Source organism: Heterodontus francisci, chromosome 7, assembly GCF_036365525.1.
Source record: "Heterodontus francisci isolate sHetFra1 chromosome 7, sHetFra1.hap1, whole genome shotgun sequence".
Lineage (NCBI taxonomy): Eukaryota > Metazoa > Chordata > Chondrichthyes > Heterodontiformes > Heterodontidae > Heterodontus > Heterodontus francisci.
Genome location: NC_090377.1, coordinates 68,047,083 through 68,074,956, shown reverse-complemented (window position 1 = coordinate 68,074,956; position 27,874 = coordinate 68,047,083). Strand labels below are relative to the sequence as shown.

Here is a 27,874-nt window from a genome sequence, read left to right as displayed (position 1 = left end):
TGTATGGCTGTGAAACATGGATGACTGACAGCTACTCGGAAAAGAAGCTCAATAATTTCCATTCTCGCTGTCTGCGGCGCATTATGGGTACATCCTTGCAGGACAAAATCACAGTCCTCTCAAAGGCACAGCTCCCAAGTGTGTGGCACTAATCAAACGGAGGCGGTTTCGATGGATCGGATACATCCGCAGGATGAAAGACAGTCACATACCCAAGGATCTTCTGTATGGTAAGGTAGCCGGGGCCAGACAACCAGTAGGGTGCCCAAAGCTTCAAAGATGCTTGCAAGCGTGACAGGCAGGCCCTAAACGTCGACTATCGTACTTGGGAGCCACTAGCTGGCAAAAGTGAGAAATGGCGATACATCCTGTGGACTGGTGTGCACTACCACGATGACCAGTTGCTACAGCAGTTTGGCAACAGGCAGGTGCCAACGTCAAAAACAACAACTCACAGCATCACTTGGCAGCTTCATGTGCAGCACTTGTGGCAGAACCTGCCTCTCAAGGATTGGCCTTCACAGTCATCAACAAAGGTACACCAAAAGAAGACACCCTACCTAAATGGATTGCTTGCTACGTGTACATCATCTTTCATAGATAGAAGGATGCCAACAACATTTCTTTTAATCTGATCTGTTCCCTATTCATTTGAGCACACAGCAGCACAGTGGCGCCGTGGTTAGCACCGCAGCCTCACAGCTCCAGTGATTTGATTCTGGTGGTTTGATTCTGGGTATTGCCTGTGTGGAGTTTGCAAGTTTTCCCTGTGACCGCGTGGGTTTTCGCCGGGTGCTCCAGTTTCCTCCCACAGCCAAAGACTTGCAGGTTGATAGGTAAATTGGCCATTATAAATTGCCCCTAGTATAGATAGGTGGTAGGGGAATTAAGGGATGGTGGGGATGTGACAGGAATATGGGATTAATGTAGGATTAGTATAAATGGGTGGTTGAGCCGAAGGGCCTGTTTCAGTGCTGTATCTCTAAATAAATAAATAAATATTTGCTGTGTTGTTGGCCTGTTTGGGGTTACCGTTCAGTGCAGTTCCATTCTTCTTGACCTCCAGTCAGTGCTGAAAATCTAGTTCCACAGGTTTCTGCCTTTTGTATTTATATGCTGTAGGGCTATCATTCATATATTAATTTGCTGCACTATGTTCCTCTATCTCAATGGTGACAACTTCTTGGAAGTAATATCCAGATACTGTTCCTCCTTGTGTTTAAAGCACAGTGTAGCTACTTAGCTCTCCAGCACACAATTAGTTTATTGAGGGTCTTAAATTAGACAGTATTTTATGCAAGCCTACTCCCCTAGATATCTTGTGGATCCAGGATGGTCTACACCCTGTAAGCTTTAACAGGCATCTCAGTGTCTAATAATGAGTGTTCATTGTCAATTTTTTGGAATGTACTTTCATAAACTAACTTCTCCCCAGTTCTGCCTCCATTAGTACCACTTTTCTTTAATTGAGAAAATTTGATCTTGCACTGAAAAAGTCACTCGACTGTAAGTCTTAAGTATAATTTTAAAAATATTTAAACTCATTATACACAGCTATTTACAATACAATCTTGAAGACCTATATTGAGGGGAAATCTGAACTTTATATAAAACAATCAAAAAATGTGTCAACTGTATCCAATGGCACTGAAGTCACAATCACAGTTAGAAGTTAAATCTAAATTAGATTAAAAACAGATTATCAATGGAGTGTAGTTCCGCTCTAGATGCAATGTTCCAGATGCAGCAAAAATTGGTATGCGCTGTACTTTAAATGTTGCAGATTAACTGTCACTTTCACACTAAATTGAATTCTATTTTTAGCAACATCCAAATCCATTTATCTTTCATCATAAATATCATCAGTAACATTCGGTAACCAGGGTGACAGCATCCATAGTGACTGCTGATAGAGACTTTGCGTTATCAGTACTCAAAAGTTCCAATGTAAAGCAAACAGTACCAATTATAAAACTAACTGAAGATGTGGATAAACCTCCGCAATTAGTTATAAACTGCTGGAGCTTTACTTCAGTAATTTATGAACTTTGCAAGAATTTCTCAATCTGATTACAGCCTTGTATTCACTACTTTGTGTGCATTATTTTTTTAACATTAGAGAAGATTAGTATGGAATATGTTGCTGAGAAAGTAGGTTTCCATCCTGAAATATTAACAAGTTTATGCTATACCTTCCATATTGTTTTAAAGTGCATGGTATGAAAATGGTTACCGATAACTGGGTAGAAGTCGATAAAATGTACAACTGACTTCATGCCCAAGAATGTTAGTGAGTTCTCAGCTAAGCCCATAATAATGGTGAATTCAAACTAGTACTGGTGTTTACACATAATGAATTTAAGGGACAAAAACAGAAAATGCTGGAAATACTCAACAGGTCAGGCAGCAACTGTGGAGAGAATAGCACAGCCCATTTCAGGTTGATGCCCTTTCATCAGAATGCTTGTTATGAATTTAAGGCAATTGCCCATCCCTAATTGCCCTCGAGAAGGTGGTGGTGAGCTGCCTTCTTGAACCGCTGCAGTCCTTGGGGTGTAGGTACACCAACAGTGCTGTTAGGGAGGGAGTTCCAGGATGTTGACCCAGCTACAGTGAAGGAATGACGATTGACGATATAGTTCCAAGTCAAGATGGTGTGTGGCTTGGAGGGGAACTTGCAGCTGGTGGTGTTCCCATGCATCTGCTGCCCTTGTCCTTCTAGGTGGTAGAGGTCGTGGGTTTGGAAGTGATGCTGAAGGAGCCTTGGTGAGTTACTGCAGTGCACCTTGTAGATGGTACACACATAATTAATGTGGATTACAGGAGCAGGTCAGAGGCTGGGAATTCTGCTGCGAGTAACTCACCTCCTGGCTTCCCAAAGCCTTTTCAACACCTACACAGCACAAAAGTCAGGAGTGTGATGGAATATTCTCCACTTGCCTTGATGAGTGTAGCTCTAACAACATTCAATTAGCTCAAGACCATCAAGGACAAAGCAGACTGCTTGATTGGCACCCGATTCACCACCTTAAACATTCACTCCCTCCACTACTAGTGCACTGTAGCTGCAGTGTGTACCATCTACAAGATGCATTGCAGCAATCCACCAAGGCTTCTTCAACAGCACCTTCCAAATCTGTGACCTCTACCAGCTAGCAGGACAAGGACAGAAGACACATGGCAACTTCCCCTCCTAGTCACACACCATCCTGACTTGGAAATATATTGCCATTCCTTCATCGTCATTTGGTCAAAATCATGGAACTCCCTCTCTAACAGCACTGTGGATGTACCTACACCACACCAACTGCAGTGATTCAAGAAAGCGGCTCACCACCACCTTCCCAAGGGCAATAAATGCTTGTGATACCCACATCCCATAAACAAATAAAGAAAAGCTGCACTCTGTAAGGTCTGCCATAATTAGAAAACAGGTATTTGTCAAATAGGTACTGAGGAACTCTGAGGCTTATGATAACAGCTACCTGGAGGTCAGGTACGGCAGACCTGCTCATATCTCCTGCTGGGTGTGTGCATTAAGTAAACAGTCATCAGAAAAACAGGAGTTAGTAAATGATCTTCATGCTGTCCTTCACAAACTGTGGAGTCTACTCAAGTTAAGAAGTTTCAAAATGTACAAAGTTTGATAAACACACCTGCATTTAGATCTTTCATGACATCAATTATTGTTTTAAAGATACTCTGTGCAAGAACACAACCCTCCTTGGCCCTATTGGAGGTTTTAAAAAGAACACTCACTCTAACCAGTATACCAGCAGAAACAATCTGAACAAAGATTTTTGGACAAGTCTGGCATTTGTAAAAGGAGAACTGATCCAGTCCTTCCCACACCATTTTGGTTGAGTTGCAGTGGGAGATAGAAAAAGAATCCTCTAAAACCTGATGATGAAGGAAGGTCCATCAAGTCTTAATGCCAGGTAGGATTAATGGAGAAAATATCAAATCAATCTCAAGTTGAAGAACGTTTTCTTGTTGCTGACAAAACGAGAAATGAACTGAGCCACAGATTTACAGATCTAATATGCAGAGTGGGCTAGAGAGATTGCAAGGCTGTTGTGGCTACTATAATGGTGAAAAATCCATTTGGATGGCAACCTGTTCACTTTTATGTGAAAGATTAATAAAGAAATAAAAATAATGGGCGTCATGGATTTACACAAGCAACTGTTTTCATTCATGAAATTCCTTATAGACTTGTCACAGAATTAAAGTCAAGGTTACCACCACAAGAAATTATTACAAATATTTTCATACATAGGGTTAGCAGAACATGGACTGCTTTATCACGAGTGGCTATTGGGGCAGGGATTTCAATATTTAAAAGCAAGCTAGATAAATATTTGAAAAGTAACTATGTAAAAGAATGTGGGGAGGGAATGGGGAAAAGCAAAGAGTAGACAGCTCTAGTTGAAGAGCGAGCACCAGCACAGGAATAATGGACAGAACTATCTTCTTCTATGCCACAAATTTTATGATTCAGATCCACTAGGTGTCGCTTTTGCTGTATCATGCATATTCTGACAAAGGAGCACCTATATACAGGACTCCTAACATGAGAAAGAGAAAAAATAGTGTTCTTCATGACATATTTCAGGAAGAACAGATGTGGTTGGAAGAGATCTAATTACTGTAATCATCTATACTGAAGCATACACATTTGACAGCTTTGAAACCATTATATGAATAAGACACAGCAGCAAGACTGTAAGATTCATTATGTTCTCGACTCACCAGCCCTGGACTGTTACTATCAGTGCACTTAGCTATGTATTACATCGGATCAGTTTAATGTGCAACCATACCAGAAGCTTTGTGTCTTTACAATTCTACTGCTGACAATGGTAGTTATTCTACAGATGACAGGCATCATATATATGTCAACTTCTCTCTCAATCATTTATCATTGCAAATCAGATTTCAAGTCACACAAAACCATTTCATATATATGTGTCACATTTTTCCCAGATGGCATAGTCTAGAATATTTTAAAATATGCAATTATTTTCCAGAATATTATATCGATTTATATGGCTGGAAATTACATTTGGCAATTTACACATTCAAATGCTACACCTGTGTCCAGTATTTTAACGGAGCTGTTGACCTGTTTTCATCATTACAATGACTGGTTTTAATGGTTGAAATAAATGGATTAATGTCTCATTAAATAGTGGGTACAGAAATTTCATATTAATGTGTTAAATATTGATTAACATCATGAGTTGTAAATTCTAGATTTTACATTCTAGCCTTATAGATATTGGGGAAGGAAAGTCTAGGTGAGAACCTTCTGGATAGAATTTTCCCAGCCCCAGCGTGGCTGAGAGGCTGGCATGTGGCAGTCGTCATCATTGTAGAGGTGTCCGTGGGGGCACCTGCAGAGGCTGCTGCACCGGATTCATTGCAGGGGCAGCCTCCATCATAGGGCCCTGCTGCACAGATGGTCCCTCAGTCAGAGGGACAAATGAAGCTAATGATGATGATGGCACCCCGTGAGGGGTGGTACTCTCATCCTCCTCGTTGACTTCCTCAGCCCTTGGCAGATGTTCCAGATGGCTGGAGGGGGCCACCAATTGGGGTGCAACTGGCATCCACTCCAAACATCTCTGCACCATCAGTGCCACTAACTGGTCCATGTTGCAGAGTGTGGCGTGTATTCTGTGAATGACAGTGCACAGTTCCTGCATACACTCTTGAGTGCTGCCATATATGGCTCTTCACAAGGCTGGCCACTCTCTTTACCTGTGATGAAGGGAGCAAAGATGCTTGAACAGGGACAGTGAAACCTCTGGACAGATGTGCAACATTCATTGATGATAAGAGTGCATCTATTTCAGGCTGCATCGTCAATGGAAGTGTTCTCACAGGCAGCTCAAAGTGAGTTCCAGACCATGCCATCCCCCTGGGTTACAAAGGCGCAGCTGATACGTGCCTGAATCAGATGATCCCTGACATTGATGGCATCCTCATAAGACCTTCAAGTCCTGTGCCAGGCCCGGCCACCTCCCTGGGCAGCCGAGGCACCTCTGTGTTCTGCATCTTCCTGATCCACTTCCTCTTCCATGTCCTCCTCCTCCTCTTCCTCTGATGAACTGTGTCAATCTCATGCTTCAACCTCTTCAAGGTCTACACCTCTCTGGAGGGCCATGTTATGGGGAGTGCAGTAGACCGCCACAACGTGCAAGACCCTTGCAGGAGTTTCCTGCAGGACACCACCCGAACAGTTCAGGCGCAGGACCAGCATCTTCAGAAGCCTGAAGGCCTGCTCAATGGCGGTGCTTGTCAGCAGGTAGCTTTGCTTGTAGCGCCTAGTGGCTTCCTCTCAGCCTCACGTAAAGGGTGTTAATTGTATATCAGTTGTTCAATAATTTGCAGGTGGAGGGTGTTAATTGGGGTTTTACTTGAGCACATATAAAGAAACATTTTCTGAGACTGGTTGAGGTTTTCAGTGAGGAGCTACATGTTTGTAATCCTTCTACTCTGTAAAATAAATGTAAGACTGAGTAAAGATTGGCTCCAGCGTCATCCTTCAACAACAAGCTTTCTGGAATAGAACATAGTAGCAGAGGATGGTTGCCTAAAGGTGGATGGAAACTAAGAACACTTTTTTTCACATAGAAAAATAAAATCCCTGTGGCTACTGTGGAAAATTGCAGAAAGCAAGTGGAAATTGTCAGGGTATGATTACCCTCTGATGTTCTCTGAGTCTGAACCATATGACGAGTGGAATAATGAAGTGGATATGTGGACATGGGTTACGTCCCTACCAAAGAGGAAACAAGGTATGTCCTTGGTGGTGTCACTTCCTACCAGTGAAGGATTTTGTGAGGTGGATGCTCATCAGTTGGATACTGATAAATGTTTGGATCTTCTGTTAGAATTCTTGGATGAAATTTACAAGAAGGATGACCTATTAAATGCCATTGAGGCATGGTCAGACTTTGATAGATTTTGGAAACCAGCATATCATGGATTTTAACAGACTGTATAGAAGATTGAGGAAATTCAATTTAGAGATCCCTGGTTCAGTGCTGGCATTTAAATTGCTAGATTGTGCTAGGGTGTCACATATGGACAGGCTCCTGGTTCTAAATGGGGTTCAGTTCTTGGAAAAAGACTCCCTGTTGGATCAGATGTCTGTTACCTTAAAAAAATTCCTGGGGAAACAGCTATTTCCTGCAGCCTTGGTAGAAAAACAGAACATTCTTCAGTGACAAAAAGAATGGAAGACTCAATGATTGCCAGATTTCGAAATGGTCCAGATACTGGACTCAGGCATCAGCACAATGGAAGAGTTAAAAGCAGGAGGAATAAGGATGAAAGTACCTTTAGCAGGTCTGGCTATTACAGCAGAAGTCAGAATTGGAACAGCAATCATAGGCGAATGAATCCCAGGAACAGTTAATAGGTGCTTCAGGTGTGAATCAAAGTATCATTATGCAATGAAGTGCCCAAAATGGAGAGACAGGGTCAACAAAATGACACATGGCACAGATAATTCTGAGGCAGAAGAGGAAGATAATGATGAATCTGAATGAATTGTACTAGTCACAAGGAGTTTTAGTCCTGTGATGAATGTGTTAGTTGTGGATCCATTCAACTGTACTGTGTTAGATAGTGCTTGCACTTTGACAGTATGTGGGACAGATTGGTTAAAATGTTATCTGGATTCACTCAATTGTGAGGATCGAAGAAAGATTAAAGAATACAAGAATGCTACCTGCTTTAGGTTTGGTAATGACAACACATTGAAATCACTAAAGGAAGTTGTAATTCCATGTAAAATGTAGCTGTAACTTTATCAGTACTGATGTAGTCTCGAGTGAGATTCCTTTACTATTGAGTAAACCTTCTATGAAAAAGGCACAAATGAAACTTGATATGGAGCATGATAAGGCAATTGCTTTTGGAAAGTCAGTGAATTTGCAGTTTACCCAGTCAGGGCATTATTTTATCACTTTAATAAAACCTGATGTTTCTAGTTAGTGTTAGGGAAGTATTAATGGCATCAGATGATAAAAAGTCAGAGACAAAAAAAGCAAATTGTCTGAAAGTTGCACAGACAATTTGCTCACCTATCTTGTCAAAGATTAAAAGCCTTGCTAAAGGGTGCAGGTGTGATTGATGAAGCAAATACGAGGACAATAGAAGAGATTAGTGAGAAGTGTGAAATCTGTGAAAAGTATCGGAGGTCACCATCACATTCTATTACAAGCCGTCCATTGCACATGACGTTAACAAGATAGTTGCCATGGATTTAAAGCTATGGGAGAAAGACAGAAATATTTTCATTCTACATTTTATAGACCTGGCAACCAGATTTAGTCTTTCTGCAATGATGCATAGCAAAAACAAAAGGGTGATTATAGATAAAATCATGGAGAAATGGATAGGGACTGGACTTGGAGCACCAGCTAAGTTTTCGACTAATAATGGAGGGGAATTTGCCAATGACGAGTTCAGAAACATGAGTGAAAACATAAACATTATGGTCATGAATACAACAGCTGAAAGCCCTTTCAGCAACGGGCACTGTGAAAGGAATCATGTGGTAATCGATGAAATCCTGCATAAAATCTTAGCTGACCAACCAAACTGCAAGTTTACTACTGGCCTGCAAAGAGTTTGCTTCAGATGGTTGGAGGGTATAGTCCCTAACAATTGGTATCTTGGCGAAATTCCAAATTGCCTTTTGTACTGTGTGACAGTCCTCCTGCTCTTGAAGGTACCACGATTAGTTCCAATTTCTATGCACATTTGAATGCTTTACATGCATGGAGAAGGGCTTTCATCAAGGTTCAGGTCTTGGAGAAAATTCTGAGAGCTCTAAGGCATTGTATAAGGCCATCTGAAAGCGAAGGCCATAGGGAATGGAAAGGTTCTGGTAAGGTATTAGGTTATGTTGGTAAGACAGTAATTATCAAACATGGAAATCAAACTGTTCAGGTTCATTCCCCATGATTAGTTGGGATTGATTGCAAAATTTCAGAATCTGAGCCACCGATAGAAGGAAACGAGGCACCGTGTACCTCAAATGCTCATGTGTTTTGTGATGAAGGTCCTGAGGAACAGAATACGGTAGATCAAGGGTTGTACAGTGGTAATGTGAGTGAACACAATGTACAGGACAGAGCTATCACAACCAAAGGTCAATTGCCCCAAATAAGTACTTGGGAGATGTATATTCCAGAGGGGTCTAATGAATGGAGGGATGCGACAATTGTGGAACGTGCAGGAAAATCCACTGGCAAGTTTAAATATTTTTTGAATGTTCAGGATGATGGTCAAGAAGCAAGGTCCATGGCAGAATGGGGTGAAAAAGTGGAGAGGAAGAAAACAAAATGAAAGTTTTAATAGTGGGTCTGGAAGTGATTCTTGCATCAGGAAATGAACTGGAGAAACAGCCTCTGAAAGTCCAAGAGGGAGATCTTACAGTCGTAGTCCCGAAAGGATCAAAGTTCGAGTAGAGGTCATAGTTTGAACAGATTACGCAACGAAGTGAAGACTAAAGAACAGTCTTGCAATAGAACCACAAGTTCTCATGACCGTGAGGTTTTGGTGGCTGCCAATAAACTTGAGGATGAACTAATAAGAGAGGCAAAACAAAAGGAATTAGAGAGTTGGAGAGAGTTTGGTGTTTATTCTGATGTACCAGATAGGGGACAGCCAGCCTCGTCACATAGATGGATTTGTATTGAAAAAGTTCTTCCAGATGGGGCTTATAAAGCTAAAGTGAGGCTTGTTGCAAGAGGTTTTGAAGAGCGACTGGTAATACCGCTGTTAGAGTGGACTCTTCTATAGCTGGAAAAGTAATTTTGAAAATCATTTTAGCTCTTTCGGCCACATATTCATGGGAGTGCAGATCAAGCTACATAAAAGCCGTGCTGCTGAAAGGTGATACTTTACAGGGAGAAGTGCTTCTGAAACCACCTGAAGATGCAGCAGGTGCAGAAAGAAAATTATGAAAACTAAACACATACGTCTATGGCCATAATGATGCTTCCAGGGTATGGTAATTCTCAGTGTTCAAATAAAAGCCGATACTGCAAAGTTTTATTGTTTTCATAAAGGGAAGCTTTCAGGCATCTTCATGATGCACGTTGATGATTTCTTATGGAGTGGTACTGCAGGTTTAGAGAAATGCGTTATTAATAAGATTAGAGTAGAATTTAAGATTGTGAGTCAGGCTTGTGGGGCTTTTAAATATATTGGTTTAGATCTTAAGCAGAGTAAGTCTGCAATAACTTTAAATCAACAATCCTATTTAGAGAGTGTTACTCCCATCCTGGTTAATTGTGCTAGGACATCACAGAAAGATGATGAGATATCTAAAGAGACAGAACAATTGCGAAGCCTGATTGGTCAATTAAACAGGTTCTGCTAGTTTTGATGTGCTGGAGTTCAGTACTACGATGAAACACCCAAAAGAAGAGAATGTTTTAAGGGCAAAAAAAACATTCAAAAAATTTAATCTGGAGAAATGCGTACTTAAGCTCCCATCCTTAGGTTATCCAAAGAATATGAAGCTAATCATTTTTAGCGATGCTTCACATGCTACTTTTCCTGATGGATATTCAAGTGGTTGTTGGAGGTCAATCACCTCTGTCCCAGGACCTCACTGCAGGAGTTCCTCAGGGTCGTGTCCTAGGCCCAACCATCTTCAGCTGCTTCATCAATGACCTCCCTCCATGAGGTAAGAAGTGGGGATGTTCGCTGATGACTGCACAATGTTCAGCACCATTCGTGACTCCTCAGATACTGAAGCAGTCCATGTCTATATGCAGCAAGAGCTGGATAACATCCAGGCTTGGGCTGATAAATGTCAAGTAACATTCGCGCTACACAAGTGCCAGACAATGACCATCTCAAACAAGAAAGAATCTAACCATCTCCCCTTGACGTTCAATGGCATTACCATCACTGAATCCCCCACCATCAACACCTGGGGGGGTTACCATTGACCAGAACTGAACTGGACCAGCCACATAAATGCTGTGGCTACAAAAGCAGGTCAGAGGCTGGGAATTCTGCGGCGAGTAACTCACCTCCTATCTCCCCAATGTCTGTCCACCATCTACAAGGGACAAGTCAGGAGTGTGATGGAATAGTCTTCATTTGCCTGGATGGGTGCAGCTCCAGCTACACTCAAGAAGCTCGACACCATCCAGGACAAAGCAGCCGTCTTGACTTGCACCCCATCCACCACCTTCAACATTCACTCCCTCCACCACCGACACACAGTGTCAGAAGTGTGTACTGTATACAAGATGCATTGCAGTAACTCACCAAGGGTCCTTTAACAGTACCTTCCAAACCCGCGACCTCTACCACCTAGAAGGGCAAGGGCAGCAGATGCATGGGAACACCACTACCTGCTAGTTCCCCTCCAAGCCACACACCATCCTGACTTGGAACTATATTGCTGTTCCTTAACTATCACAGGGTCAAAATCCTGGAACTCGCTTCCTAACAGCACTGTGAGTGTACCTACACCCCAAGGACTGCAGCGGTTCAAGAAGGCAGCTCACCAATACCTTCTCAAGGGCAATTAAGGATGGACAATAAATGCTGGCCTAGCCAGCGATGCCCACATCCCACGAATGAATAAAAAAAGTTGGTTTCATAATATCTCTGATGCTTGAAAATGGGAAATGTTATCCTTAAGTTTGGGAAGCTAAGAAAATAAAAAGGGTTTGAGCTGCGGAAACACTGGCTCTTGTGAAGGCAGTGGATATGAGGTTCTCTTTGTCAAATATTTTAGGTGAGATTCTGTACAAGGGGCAGACTGAAGATAGGATAACTATTGAATGTTATGCAGGTAATCATTCCTTGTAGGATAATGTACACTCTACAAATTGTGTGAGTGAGAAAAGACTACAGATTGACCTTGCTGGATTGAAACAAATGCTGGAACGAAAGGAAATCTCTAAACTTAAATGGATAGATGCAAGTCGTCAGCTAGCTGATTGTTTTACAAAACAAAATGCTTGTACAAAGAAATGGTTAGGGGGCCTAGATGAGGGGCATCTCGCAATGTAATGCTTTGTACAGAATATGGAATTTTTTTTCATTTATTTCAAAATATTGTTTGTGCATGTTAAACTCTAAGTTTTATTCTAAGAGAAAGAAGGGAATCTGTTATGACCAGGTGAGAAAGAGGTCTAGGGGTCCCTTTCAGCCTGCACCTGGTCTTACTGTAACAGAGTTTAATTTTTAAACACACCATGTTTTTTTAGATCCCCCTTGGTGAATCCTTGTTTGCTGCTTTCCAATTATAAGGCAAAGAAACCAGCACAAAGAGACTTTCTTAGGTTTAAAGAAGAAAAGTTAAAATTTATTAAACTTAAACTCTAATTCAGTTAACGCCTATGGATCCATGACACGCCCATGCTAGCATGCATACGTGATATACACATGCAAATAGAGACAGAAAAGAGCAGAAGAAAAATAAAGTGAAAAAGTTTGAGGCAATATCTGAACAGTTGGTGTTATGGTTCTTCGAGCTCACTGTAGACTTGTTGATTGTAGGTAGATCTTGCATTTCGTTGGGGCCCAGTATTCGTCTTAAACCTTCTTCACTGGAAGAGACTTTTCTCTCTTGGGGTTCATGTGTCATCAGTGGATTCGGAGGCTTGTGAGAAAGAGATGGGAGCAGACAGGAAAGAGATCTTCTCAGTCTAGGAGCAAACAGCTTTCTGCCCAAACTGTTTGTACAAATTCAAAAAAACTCAGGCTGCCCAGCAGGTTAGTCATGTGACTAGCTGGTTTGACCATGTCCATTTGTTTATTCGGCCATCTTAGCAGTCAACCTGGAATGCGAGCTCCCCCACCTTCAACGTCTGGTGATCAAAAGTCCATTGTGGGTTGAATATGTTAGGCTGCTTTGTCCTTCCAAACACTGTCTGCTAATATGCAAACATCCCTTCCAGCCACGGCCGATCTGTTCAATAAATCCTCCCCTCACTCCAGTAACAGTTTAAAATCAATGTTCATGACAAAATTACTGTGCCTCATTCTTGGCAGGTGGGTACCTAGCATGACAATCTCAATTGTTTAATTATAGGCAGGTGGAGGGTGTTACTTGGGGTCTTACTTGAGCACCTATAAGGAGACACTTACTGAGATTGATGGAGGTTTTGAGTAAGAAGCTACATGTTTCTAATCCCTTTAATCTATAAAATAAATGTAAGACTGAGTAAAGATTATCTCCAGCATCATCCTTCAACAGCAAGCTTTATGAAGTAGAACAAAGGTGTGAGCAGCCATCTATTCAAGAGATATCCCAGATCCCCTAGAATTCATCCACAGAGTTTGGGGTGTAGAATGAAGAGCTGTGGCACCCTGGACTGCTGGAGGAAAAAGGAGTCATGGCAGCTGCCAGGAAAGCAAGTACACACATACAGGAAGCTCCCTACTGCCCTAGCTCTAAACTCGCATCTTTCTGCAGTTTCTCACCTATCTCTCCTCTTGCCACTCTGAGCTTATCTTGTCCATGAGACCCACCTCCTTCTCTATCGACCCTATTCCCACTAAACATCTGACCACCCAACTTCCCCTCCTGGTCCCCGTGTTAGCCGATATTGTTAATGGTTCTCTCTCTTCAGGTGTTGTCCCTCTCTCCTTTAAATCTGCTGTCATCATTACTCACGTCAAAAAAACAAGCCTTGACCCCACAGTCCTTGCAAGCTACCATCCCATCTCCAAACCTCCCTTTACTCTCTAAACATGAACATGTTGTCATGTCCCAAATCCATTCCCATCTTTCCCAGCACTCTATGTTTGAATCCCTCCAATCAGGTTTCCGCCCTTGCCACAGTACCGAAACAGCTCTTATCAAAGTCACAAATGCTCCGATGTGACTGTGACAAAGGTAAACTTTCCCTCCTCATCCTTCTCGACCTGTCTGTAGCCTTTGACACAGTTGACCATGCTATTCTCCTCCAATGCTCTCCACTGTCATCCAGCTGGGTGGAACAGCTCTCACCTGGTTCCATTCTTATCTATCTAATCGTAGCCAGAGAATCACTTGCACTGTTCTCGCACTGTTACTTCTGGTGACCTCCAAGGATCTATCTTTGGCCCCCTCCTATTTTTCATCTACATGCTGCCCCTCGGCGATACCATCCAAAAGCACAGCTTTAGTTTTCACATGTATGCTGATGACACTCAGCTCTACCTCACTACCACTTCTCTGGACTCCTCCACTGTTGCTAAATTATCAGACTGCTTAACTGACATCCAGTACTGGATGAGCAGAAATTGCCTCCAATTAAATATTGGGAAGACAGAAGCCTTTGTTTTCGGTCCCCACTCCAAACTCTGTTCCCTTGCCATGTACTTCATCCTTCTCCCTGGCAACAGTCTGAGACTAAACCAGTCTGTTCGCAACCTCAGTGCCATACTTGACCCTGAGATGAGCTTCCGACCACTTATTTCTACCTCCATAACGTTGCCCGATTTCGCACATGTCAGCTTATCTGCTGCTAAAACCCTCATTCATGCTTTCGTTACCTCTAGACTTGACTATTCCAATGCACTCCTGGCTGGTCTCCCACATTCTACCCTCCAAAACTCTGCTGCCTGTATCTTAACTCGTACCCAAGTCCCATTCCCCTATCACCCCTGTGCTCACTGTCCTACAGGGGCTCCCAGTCAAGCAACATTTTAGAGTCATAGAATCATACAGATCTACAGCACAGAAACAGGCCCTTTGGCCCATCATGTCTGTGCTAGCCATCAAGCAGCTAACAATTCTAATCCCATTTTCCAGCACTTGGCCCGTAGCCTTGTATGCTATGGTGTTTCAAGTGCTCATCTGGATACTTCTTAAATGTTGTGAAGGTCCCTGCCTCTACCACCTCTTCAGGCAATGCATTCCAGATTCCAACCACCCTTGCTACCTTGCAATGTCGGAGAATGGGTGGCACAGTGGTTAACACCGCAGCCTCACAGCTCCAGGGACCCGGGTTCTATTCTGGGTACTGCCTGTGCGGAGTTTGCAAGTTCTCCCTGTGATCGCGTGGGTTTTCGCCGGGTGCTCCGGTTTCCTCCCACCGCCAAAGATTTGCAGGTGATAGGTAAATTGGCCATTGTAAATTGCCCCTAGTGTAGGTAGGTGGTAGGGAATATGGGATTACTGTAGGGTTAGTATAAATGGGTGGTTCTTGGTCAGCACAGACTCGGTGGGCCGAAGGGCCTGTTTCAGTGCTGTATCTCTAAATAAATAAAAATTATATTGGAGATGGCCTCTGTAAACACGTCACAATGGTATTACACCGTGCTGCCAGCATCGGTTTATTGGGAAATTTTCCTGGGTCTGTGATTGTAAAAGAACTGCGCAGAAGAATTTTGAAGCAGTCTTGTTCTTCAGCCTGACTGACATATGGCCCTCACCCATGGAGTGAAAAACAGCCATTCAACATCCCACAATGCTGTGACAGGTGGGAACCTTTGTACAGCTGCAGTATTTGGGACAGGTTCTTGGCAAGGTCAAAGCAGCAGGTATGACTTCCATCTTGTCACACTTTCAGCAGCAAAATGGCACTTTGGAATTTCCACCCAGGGTGTCCAAGTTACTTGTCTAGAGTTAGATGTACACCATGAACCTTGCTGAGATTTAAATTGATGTTCTCATTACTCTACATATATCTCACATTGCAGATACAAACAGGTCCAGGAGTTTTGATTTAGAATTTACCCACCAATGAGGCAACAGCCCTTTTCAAACCACCACACCACAAAATACAAACAGGATAATTTACTAGAATGATACCAGGGATGAAAGACTTCAGTTATGCAGGAAAACTAGAGAAACGAGTGTTGTTCTCCTTACAGCAGAGAAGATTAAGGGGAAATTTGATAGAGGTGTTCAGAGTCTTCAAGGATTTTGATAGAATAAATAAGGGGAACCTGTTTCCAATGGCAGAAGCATCAGTCACCAAAGGACACAGATTTAAGGTGATTTGCAGAAGAACCCCAGAGGTGACATGAGGGAAACACTTTTTATGTAATGAACTGTTATGAACTGGAATGCACTGCCTGAAAGGCTGGTGGAAGCAGATTCAACAACAACTTTCAAAGGAGAATTGAATAAATCCTTGATTAGGAAAAAGGTGCTGGGCTATGGGGAAAGAACATGGGAGTGGGACTAGTTGGATAACTCTGGCAAAAAGCCAGCACAGGCATGATGGGCTGAATGGCCTCCTTCCGTGCTTTATCATTCTATGATGCTATGACAAACCAATGATTAAGAAATATAAACACAAATAAGACTGAGTTGCCTGGGCTTCAGGGGCCGGATTATCAGCCTTTAGGGGGTCACATGAAGCCCGAGCTGCAGTTTAATGACATTCCCCCCATTCCATCCTCGACAAGCGTTCTACTGAGTGACTGGAGCAAAACATAGACAACTAGCTTATACTGTCAGTAAATAATGGGACTCAAGTGTCAACTTTTTTTTGCCAATTTTGTCTCATCTTCCTCTCCTGAAGATTTTGACTGCTGCTGGCGTCGGGTTCGATGGGTATTGGGTACCTTATAATCTTATCTGAGTGGGGGTCATTCTTCGTTTAGCAGTCTAGATAGTGGGCATTAGCTAGGTATTTGATGACAATGACATCTGGCAAAGCCCAAATCTGTCTTCATCCAATGTCCATACACATACAATTCCTAGCAGCAGCCAATGGAGAGTGATCAGGAGCAGGGATTCTGGATGATTTTCCACTCCCTAATCTAAGGATGCTGAGGCTAATGGTATTAATCCTACTGCAAAAGTGGCTGATATCTGACAATGCAGCACAGAAGGGGATCAAATATCTAAAACAAAAACAAGAAATGCTGGAATCACTCAGCAGGTCTGGCAGCATCTGTGGAAAGAGAAGCAGAGTTAACGTTTCGGGTCAGTGACCCTTCTTCGGAACTGACAAATATTAGAAAAGTCACAGATTATAAGCAAGTGAGGTGGGGGTGGGGCAAGAGATAACAAAGGAGAAGGTGCAGATTGGACCAGGCCACATAGCTGACCAAAAGGTCACGGAGCAAAGGCGAACAATATGTTAATGGTGTGTTGAAATATCTAATCTGTACAGCTCACTTCCAAGCTGCTATTACTAATTTGAGCCCTTGATGAGACTTTTTTGATACAATCATATTAGAACCAATGCAAAGGGCAGTTGTTGTTGTTCTAGCCATAGTCCCAAACAGCCATAGGCATCTCTCTCCATTAGAGATAGTGTTGTTAATGTATTGCATGAGGAACACCACTCCTCAAGCTTGGGGCAAGGCAAGGAGACAGGCCTCCATGAACTACCACAGCTAGACAACTAGCCAACTGAGCTAACCAGCCCCCACATAAAAGGCAGTAATGTGATGCAAACATCCATAAGCTAAAGTACCTAGGTATCACAAAAATCAGTATATATTAAAAAAATGTCAGGTGTTTTGTTGTAAATGGAAGTTGGAATCTTTGTATGTCTTTTTATGCTACATGTTTTGCCCCACTTAGGTCTCCCCAATATTGCCTTGCACTATGGCATACTGGCCTCGAACCCTCACTGTTCCAGTTTCCTGTAGAATGACTTCTCCTTTAGGATTATCCTTTAGCTGAGATGAAACAACCATTGGCACATTAGGCTTCTCAGCAGCCAGTAGCGTATGCACTCTTACACTGGTGAACCCTGCATAGCTCCATCTATTCAACCATTAACTCTGATATCAAATTTTGCCCCAGCAATTCCGATGACTCCTCTGGTCCTAATGGTATTCCTCTCTTCACGTCTCCAAACTTAGCTCGACACAATGCAGCTCTTCAATGTCTTACACTCTACAGTTTCTTCTCTTGGAAATGTTTTATATTCACTATATGGCTAAGAAAGATATAGGATGAACTACTGCCCTGCTGCCTTTGCATATTTTCTGCAGTTCTCAAATGTTTCACATTTTGAAAGGTTCAGTCTTATCTATTATCAACGGTATGGTTTTCAGCATGGCTTTTCCCTCCAAGAAATCACGTTCCTCCTTTTAAGCTATGCAGTACTATTGGAACCCCCAAAGGAATTCTGATCCTCACCAGGTTTATATGGCAAAATTAATATTTCAGCAACAAGCGGTGGGAAAGTATTGGTAAAAGGAAAGAAAATGTAAACAATACTGCAGGAATCAAAAAACAAAATAAGAATTTTAATTGCAAAACAAAGTTTTCTATCAAGTTCAACAGCAATAATCTATTCATAGAATCATTGAATGGCTACAGCCCGTCACGTCTGTGCCAGCTCTCTGCAAGAGCAACTCACCTAGTCCCGCTCCCCGGCCTTTTCCCTGTGGCCCGGCAAATATTTTCTCTTCAGATAATTACCCAATTCTGTTTTGAATGCCTCGATTGAATCTGTCTCCAAAAGGCAGTGCATTCCAGATGCTAACCACTCACTGCGTAAAAAGTTCTTCCTCATGTCGCCTTTGGTTCTTTTGCCAATCACCTTAAATCGGTGTCCTCTGGTTTTGGATCCTTTGGCTAATGGGAACAGCTTCTCCCTATCTACTTTGTCCAGAACACCTCTATCAAATCTCCTTTTAATCTTCTCTTCTCCAAGGTGGACAGGCCCAGATTCTCCAACCTATCCATGTAACTGAAGTTCCTCATCCCTGGAACCATTCTTGTGAATTTTTTCTGCACCCTCTCTAATGCCTTAACATCCTTCCTAAAGTGTGGTGCCCAGAAATGGACACAATACTTCAGTTGAGGCCGAACCAGTGTTTTATACTGGTTTATCATAACTTCCCTGTTCTTGTACTTTATGCCCCTATTTATAAAATCCAGGATCCTGTATGCTTTATTAACCACATTCTCAACCTGCCCTGCAACCTTCAATCATTTGTGTACAAAAACTCCCAGGTCCCTCTGCACCTGGACTCCCTTTAGAACTGTGCCCTTTAATTTATATTGCCTCTCCTCATTCTTCCTACCAAGATGAATCACTTCACATTTTTCTGCATTAAATTTAATCTACCATTTGTCTGCCCATTCCACCAGTGTGTCTATGTCCTCTTGAAGTTCATTGCTGTCCTCTTCACAGTTCACAATACTTCCAAGTTTTGTGTCATCTGCAAATTTTAAAATTGTGCCCGGTGCGCCCAGGTCTAGGTCATTAATATATATCAAGAAAAGCAGGGGTCCTAGCACCAACCCATGTGGAACCTCCAGTCTGAAAAACAACCATGCACCAATATCCTCCGTTTCCTGTCACTCAGCCAATTTTCTATCCATGCTGCTCTGGTCCCTTTTATTCCATGGCTCTGAATTTGCTGACAAGCCTGTCATGTGGCATTTTATCAAATGCCTTTTGGAAGTCCATATATACCACATCAACTGCATTATCCTCATCAACCTTCTCTGTTACCTCATCAAAAAAACTCAATCAAGTTGGTTAAACATGATTTGCCTCAACAAATCCGTGCTGGCTTTCCTTAATTAAGCTACATTTGTCTAAATGACTGCTAATTTAGTGCTGAATTATCATTTCTAAAAGCTTTCCCAACACTGAGGTTAAACTAACTTGCCTGTAGATGTTGGGCTTGTCCTTACAACCTTTTTTGAACAAGGGGGTAACATTTGCAATTCTCCATCTCTCTGGCACCACCCCTGTATCTTAGGAGGTTTGGAAGATTATGGCCAGTGCCTCTCAAATTTACACCCTTGCTTCTCTCAGTATTCTTGGATGAATCTCATCTGGTCCTGGTGACATATCAACTTTAAGTACAGCTAACCTATCTAGTTCCTCTTCTTTATCAATATTTATCCCATCCAGTATCTCAACTAACTCCACTTTCACCATGACTGGGGCAGCATCTTCTTACTTAGCAAAAGATAGATACAAAGTACTCTTTTAGTACCTCAGCCATGACCCCTGACTGCATGTGTAAATCCTCTTTAGGTCCCTAATTGGCCCCACTCCTCCTTTTGCCACCCTTTTGCTATTTATTTGCTGATAGAAGACTATTAGATTCCCTTTTATCTTAGCTGCTAATTTCATCTCATACTGTCTGGTTGCTTCTCTTATTTGCTTTTTCACTTCCCCTCTGAACCTTCTATATTTAGTCTGGTTCTCAATTGTATTATCCACCTGACATCTGTCATTTGCACCCTTTTTTGGCTTCATCTTACCCTCCATCACTTTAGTCAGTGTCACGGACCTGTTTCTTTTTTTCTACTCGGATTAAAAACAGTGTGTGCCTTTAAAACTCTGTTTGAAAACAGTGTGCTTTTAAGACTGAGCACAATGTGCCGGCTGCACCTGTCCATAGGCCACAGGTCACATGGTACAATACATCCACCTTTATCCCCTTTATCCACAGCACATGTAACTCCCTCAAAGAACTCCAATAAATTGGTTAAACATGATTTTCCTTTCACAAAACCATGTTGATTCTGCCTGATTACCTTGCATTTTTCTAAATACCCTCCTATAACATCATTAATAATAGCTTCTACCATTTTCCCTAACACAGATGTTAAGCTAACTGGCCTCTAGTTTCCTGCTTTCTGTCTCCCTCCCTTTTTGAATAAAGGAGTTACATTCGCTATTTTCCAATCTAATGGAACGTTCCCCGAACCTAGGGAATATTGGAAAATTAAAACTAACGCATCAACTATCTCACTAGCCACTTCTTTTAACACCCTAGGATGAAGTCCATCAGAATCCAAGGACTTGTCAGCCCGCAGCTCCAACAATTTGTTCAGTACCACTTCCCTGGTGATTGTAATTTTCTTGAGTTCCTCCCTTCCATTTCCTGACTTACAGCTAATTTTGGGATGTTACTTGTATCCTCTATAGTGAAGACCGATGCAAAATACCTGTTCAATTCATCTGCCATCTCCTTATTATCCATTATTCATTCCCCAGACTCACTTTCTATAGGACCAACGCTCACTTTGTTAACTCTTTTCTTTTAAAAATATCTATAGAAACTCTTACGATCTGTCTTTATATTTCTAGCTAGTTTTCTCTCCAATTTTACCTTCCTTATCAATCTTTTAGTCATTCTTTGCTGTTTTTTATATTCTGTCCAATCTTCTGACCTGCCTCCCATCTTTGCGCAATTATATGATTTTCTTTAAGTTTGTTACTATCTTTAACTGTTTTAGTTAACCACGGATGGCGGGTCCCACCCTTGGAATTTTTCTTTCTCATTGAAATGTATCTATTCTATGTATTCTGAAATATCCCCTTAAATGTCTGCCACTGCTTCTCTATTGACCTATCCTTAACCAAATTTGCCAGTTCACTTTAGTTAGCTCTGGTTTCATGCCCTCAGAATTGCCTTATTTAAGTTTAAAATACTAGTCTTGGACCAACTCTTCTCTCCTGCAAACTGAATGTAAAGTTCAATGATATTATGATCGCTGCGACCTAGGGACGCCTTAACTACGAGGTCATGAATTAATCCTATCTTGTTGCACAACACCAGGTCTAGTATAGCCTGCTCTCTGCTTGATGCTTCTAATGATGCTTTGCTGGGCTTGTAACACCTTCTTTGACAGCCTAAAAGTTCTGTCACTGAAATCCCCCCACATATGGGCCTGCAGACCCATCTTTACAAATTATTCTGGGCTTCAGCGAGGCTCACGCCAGGAGCAGAATGTTATAAAATGTACCCTATAACGTTTTCTACAGTAATTGGAGCACTAAATTGAATGTCAACATTGTGCCAGCACAAAACCATGAAACATCCTATCCTACCTCTTTCGTGTGGGTGTGAAATGACACTGACATATCCAGTAGAAGTTTTCTATGCTCCACTCTTCGTACAAAATCCTGAATCCGTACTTCTAGGTGCCGTGCAGCTTTGTAGATCTCCTCAGGATCACATTCTCCAGTCTGAGCCAGCTGCTCTGCTGCCTCCAGTAGCTTATCAGCATTGGTGTATGTATTCTTGTTAAAAGCGAGAAGAAAATTAAATTGATTTGTGATTCTGGAAGCTGTTGTGGCTGTTTACTCTCTCCACAATACGTCACAGATGATCTATTAAGCCTAAAACAAATCCTATTAATCATTCCCTTTAGAAAAAGAGAAAAAAATATGGCAGAATGGTCAGCACAGATTAAACATTCAACAGTACATGCCACACAGTATTTAATCTTCTGAAATGTAACATTCCTGCAACACCAGAACATCATGTACATTAATATGAAAGTGTATGCTTAACAATGAAATCCCTGGAATCTCCAAAAGCTACCATTCATGTGATTTGATTCTCCCAGCACATTTCCACAGCAATCTGGCTTTAACACAGAAATATTTGGCCAAACAAGTGCACCAAGTTCTGGATCTATCAGATAATGTGACTCAGTCAGGACTAGTTTCCATATAAAGAGGAAAATAAATCAATCTCATACAAATATACAAGCATAAATTAATGTCCAAGAGCACTTTTGGTAAATTAGTGTTTTCTTTGATTTTTTACATTTTGCCAGACACCTAAGGTTGAATTTCTTTCAGATCCTGAGTCACGGGCACCTCCTCACATGTAATGAACAACTTATTGCAAATTTGCAGGTCTGCTGCCTGTTTCTGATAAGTTACCTGATGTGTGTCAGATGTCACCAAGCTATGGGTCACAGAAAATCTCATCCTAAAGCTTTAAATGCAATGATCCCTCAGCGAGCACACATAGGCTATATGATTTAATTTACCAGTGTTGATATTTTAAAAAAACAATTTAGGATAAAATCTAACCTTAACTAGGAAAGCTCAGAGGACTTTAGCATGCTCCAACACACGTGTGCCAATAGTTACATAAAGATTCCGGGTTAGCTTCATATTTTCTATTCTGGGCAATTCTTATATAGCCCAAAGGACGTACTACAAGACTATTATAATTATGGCTAATTTCAAAACAATTGTTATACAAATTTTGTAAACATATCAGCAAGTTCTCATGAATTTCTCTTAACTTTGTGTGTTTGGGAGACTTTATAAGATGCTTGTTTCTGTCCCTCCTTGCCAGAGTGCAATAACAATGTCTGCCAGGGCAGTCTAGCTCAGCTTGTTTCTGGGACCAGGAACTGGTTCAGGGTTCACAAAGGTACAGAGATGTTATCATCGTGGGAGATGTGAGCAGGGTGGGGAGGGAATGGGGAACCCACTCACCTCCAATTAAGGGCCCATTAAGCTCATGGAGGAGCTCGTTATGTGAATAGGGGGGTTCTGCACTATAATTTTCAATTAGGATTCCGGCGAGCTGGACCAGTGTGCTGTATGAAAGTGCACAACTGGCGGGCTAACAGCAGGCAGAGGGCAAACTGCATTATTGGAAGATGAAATGTTTTGGGCCCACAGGGATCTTGCGCCGGGCCAAGCACAGAGTATTTTATTTTTATTTTGGAAGCACTGCCTCACCTCTTTATTCTGCTGTCCTTCCAAGGATCTGCCTGCTCTCTTCAGCAAGGCAGCAGCAGGCCCCATCATGGTTACTGCCTGCTTTTGCTGCTCACGCTCTGCAGGCAGCTCCTGCTTCCTGCAGATGCTTGGCGCCACTAATTGGGCACTGAGCTCACATTCTGCCTAACTAGGCATTAACATGTAAAGGTCACGTCGCATTAGCAATGCAGATGAGGTGCAAGGTTGGGACCCGGAAATCATCTGGGTGTCGGTTTCCTGACCCTGTGTTGAAAATTCAGCCCTTGAGGATAGTCTTGGCACTGTCTGTTATGCAATCACTTTATTTTACTATTCATCTCCTTCACAAAGTATTGCATTATTTTAAACGGAGAATTAGGGCCTTTAATCAGTAATAAGAACATAAGAAATAGGAGCAGGAGTAGGCCATTCAGCCCCTCAAGCCTGCCCCGTCATTCAATAAGGTCATGGCTGATCTGTCCCAGGCCTCAACTCCTCTTTCGGGCCTGCTCCGCATACCCCTCAAGTCCCCGAGATTTCAAAAATCTATCTACCTCCTTCTTAAATAAGTTTAGTGACTTAGCCTCCACAACTGTCTGTGGTGGAGAATTCCAGAGATTTACCACCCTCTGAGAGAAGAAATGCCTTCGCATCTCAGTTTTAAATGTGTGTCCCCTTATTTTGCAACTATGTCCCTTAGTTTGAGATTCCCCCACCAGTGGAAACATATTCTCAACATCTACCCTGTCAAGCCCCCTTAAAATCTTACATGTTTCAATCAGATCACCTCTCATTCTTCTAAGCTCCAATGAATAAAGGCCTAACCTGTTTAGTCGTTCTTGATAAGACAACACCTTCATCCCAGGAATCAGCCTAGTGAACTTTTTCTGAACTGCCTCCAATGCTAGTATATCCTTCCTTAAATACGGGGACCAAAATGTACACAGTACTCCAGGTGTGGCCTCACCAACACCCTGTACAGTTGTAACAAGACTTCCCTATTTTTAAACTCCAACCCCCTAGCAATAAAGGCCAAAATTCCATTTGCCTTCCTAATTACTTGCTGCACCTGCATGTTAACTTTTTGTGTTTCCTGTACAAGAACACCTAGATCCCTCTGTACTGCAGTATTTTGTAGTCTTTCTCCATCTAAATAATAATCTGCCTTTTTATTCTTCCTACCAAAGTGGATGACCTCACACTTTCCCACATTGAACTCCATCTGCCAAGTTTTTGCCCACTCACTTAACCTATTTATACCCCTTTGCAGATTCTTTGTGTCTTCATCACAACATGCCTTCCCACCTATTTTTGTATCATCAGCAAATTTGGATACACTACACTCTGTCGCTTCCTCCAAGTCATTGATATAGATAGTAAATAGTTGAGGCCCTAAGACCGATCCTTGTGGCACCCCACTAGTTACGGCTTTCCAACCTGAAAAAGACCCATTAATCCCGACTCTCTGCCTTCTGTGTGTTAGCCAATCTTCAATCCATGTCAACACATCACCCCCAATACCCTGAGCTCTTATTTTGCGCAATAACCTTTTATGTGGCACCTTATCGAACGCTTTCTGAAAATCCAAATACACAACATCTACCGGTTCCCCTTTATCCACTCTGCTTGTTATATCCTCACAGAACTCTAACAAATTTGTCAAACATGATTTCCCTTTCATAAAACCATAATAAGATACAAAATGTAAAGTACTGCTAATGTAAGTTAAGACCTGTCAAAGTAGATAAGAGATGAAATATGGTTCCTACCTGAGCTACTTCTTCAAAATCGTCGTGCCTCTTCTGGAGAGCACGGGCTCTATGAAGTGACTTTCCAACCCCAGTGTGTTTACTTAGAAATGCTTCCCCATGGTTTTCTATCCAGTCTAAAACCTGTAATTTGAAAAATATGATAAGATACACCAGCAGGGAAACCAGCAGAAGTAAATCATTGAAATACATAATGGCAAAAACAGAAATGGTGCAATCTTTTTTACATATTAATGTTGCTTGATTAGGAGATGTTTTAATTCACTGAGAAAACTGTAATTGGGGAAAATTTATGATTTAGAATAACGATTTGTATGAAGCACCAACTAATTGAATCTCTTGAGAAATGAATTGTCAGGTTTGATGACCAAGTAGCTACGATACTGTTCACTATGCAAAAGGAAGAAAAGTATCTGGAGATTGTTGCTATATTTTTAGATTCCTTTAACTACTTTACTTGTGTTTCAGCCAAATCTCATACGTGAGCCTTTATTATTTAAATCATTGACAGTGTTTCCAATTGCCCTGGTATCTCGGCAAAATATTATAGCAAGATCAAGGCAAAATGATAAAGGTCCCTTTTTTGACTTCAGATACTAGTTCTAACCCATACTTCTTTGGGAACCTCCTTGTTGTCGAGAGGCAGCAGAGTGACATTGGCACATGACCTTATTTTAGGCTTTACATGTCAAACAAATTAATTTAAAAAGTAAATGAACAAATAATAGCTGAAACATATATATATATATATCATAGTTTTATACATCACTAACTGCTCATACAGTAGAAAATAATACATTGTTTGCAACTATAGTGCTATCATTATCACCTTAATTACTTCTTACACAGTTGTTTCATTAATCTTTTCCTCACTTACTACAAATGTTGTCTGTTTTAACATAGTCTCTTCAAAGGTACCAGTTGGATAACTTCCCATCAAAGTTTTAAAATTAAACTCATCAATTTGAAAAGAGGAAGATTGATAAAGCCCTCCAAAACAGTAACTGCAGCTTCATGAAATTAAATAAGTCCGTTCAATTCTAATGGCTGTCAATCACAGACACTTATCTGAGTGCATCAAACAGCATGTTTGAATTAAGTGGTTTGGTTTCTTCTTCAAGTAACTGTTAGAAGATCAACTGAACAATAGTTACAGCACTCTATTATGTTGCATCAGGACATGATATCTGTGAGTGAAGTTGTTTTTTTAACCCCTTATCAGACAGAAACGCCAATACCAAGCTATATCTTAGATTACAATGTTTTTTAGCCATCTTGGAGAAAGGAAAAAGTTCAGAATTTAATAACATACAAGTGATATCCCTAGGGCTAGTAAAAAGAATAGACAAAAACAGAGAAAAACACTTTAACTTGAGTATTCCAACAGATTTTTAGTAATGGTGGTTGACAAGGAAGAAAATACAGAGGGACAATAATCATAAGCAGTCCATTGGAACAAGGAGTTTTCTGCCCTCCAGACTTGTACTACCATATAGATTACTAGGAAAGTGCCACATGCCAAGTTGCAACATTATCACAATGCAGATAGCACAGAGTAGACTTCCTTCAATGGTGGGTGGGGCCGGGGGGGGGGCTGTGTGGGTGGCGGTGATGCCCTCAGTTCCCTCCAGTTTGAAGAGGTTCAGGGGCAGGTCAGAGCACGAGCTTTTGATAAGCATTCAACAAGTGGATACACCAGAAATGAAAAGGTGTGCTCATCTCATTAAAATACCAATGCTGGACCTGCACCCACTATAGGTGCAGGCTGTGTTAAACTCAGTGGGAAAACTCCAGGAAATCTTGGAACAATGCAATGTGAATGGAGACTTAACATAAATAGTCACGCCCTTCTTTTCTTCAAATAGTGCCATGAGGCCTTTAACAGCCACTTGAAGCACCAGAACAGGCAGAAAAGACCTTGGTTTAATGACTCATCCATAGTTGGCTGATAATGCAGCGTTCCCTCAATACTGCAATGGGGTGTCATCCCAGATTTTTAATGGTTAGGTTACTTTACTTTCTACTTTAATATACCAGTGTTCTACTTTGATATGTACAGGTTATCTAAATTAACTTTGTTATTAAAGCATAAGAACATGGAGTCTATTAGTTAATCCCTTACATAACTGAATATCCAAACAATTAATCCCGATGTTATAGATGTAGATTTTCTTTTAATTTCTTTTAACTGTTTAGTGAAATTTTAAGAACATCACACTTGAGCTCTGAGACCCATTGCACAATCAACTGGAAAGTCTTGTTTCATGATTGGATATTTCAATATCCTTACATGCCCTTCCTAATCCTCTCTGAATTCAGTCTGTTACCTGCCAACTTCTTGACTTCAATAATAGAATTACTATTTGAATTTTTTAATTATTAGACTAAAATCAGATGGTAATAAATTGAATGATCAGTAGAATTTAGTCACTTAAAATAGATAGGCTTCATTAAGAATAAAGAAATTGGCTTACCCTAAAGGCTTAGTGGGTGCTACTTTAGTGATTAAAACAGTTCCAGACCCAATCTGTAGTATGTGCTGAGTTTGTTCATTTCAACCAGAGAGGCAGAAAGGACACAGAAATTAGCCTCACTGTTCCAGCTGGGAGCAGGGAGGGCAGAATGCAGGGGTAGGGGACAAATCAGCCAGTGAGTCCACCACTTCTGATTGCTAATCACTTACTCCTTCTG

The 27,874-nt window shown here is 41.5% G+C and overlaps 1 protein-coding gene across 10 annotated transcripts in view; it reads right to left on the bottom strand.

Moving 5' to 3' along the window:
• kalrna (kalirin RhoGEF kinase a) overlaps positions 1–27,874 on the bottom strand; it is a 980,827-nt gene that overhangs the window by 440,665 nt on the left and 512,288 nt on the right. For all 10 annotated transcript variants that reach the window (XM_068035342.1, XM_068035333.1, XM_068035338.1 and 7 more), the window contains exons 10-11: positions 25,184–25,306; positions 21,756–21,947 (exon numbers count right to left, since the gene is read on the bottom strand). In XM_068035342.1, the coding sequence (XP_067891443.1) occupies positions 21,756–21,947; positions 25,184–25,306 (315 nt within the window). The remainder of the gene's footprint in view (positions 1–21,755; positions 21,948–25,183; positions 25,307–27,874) is intronic.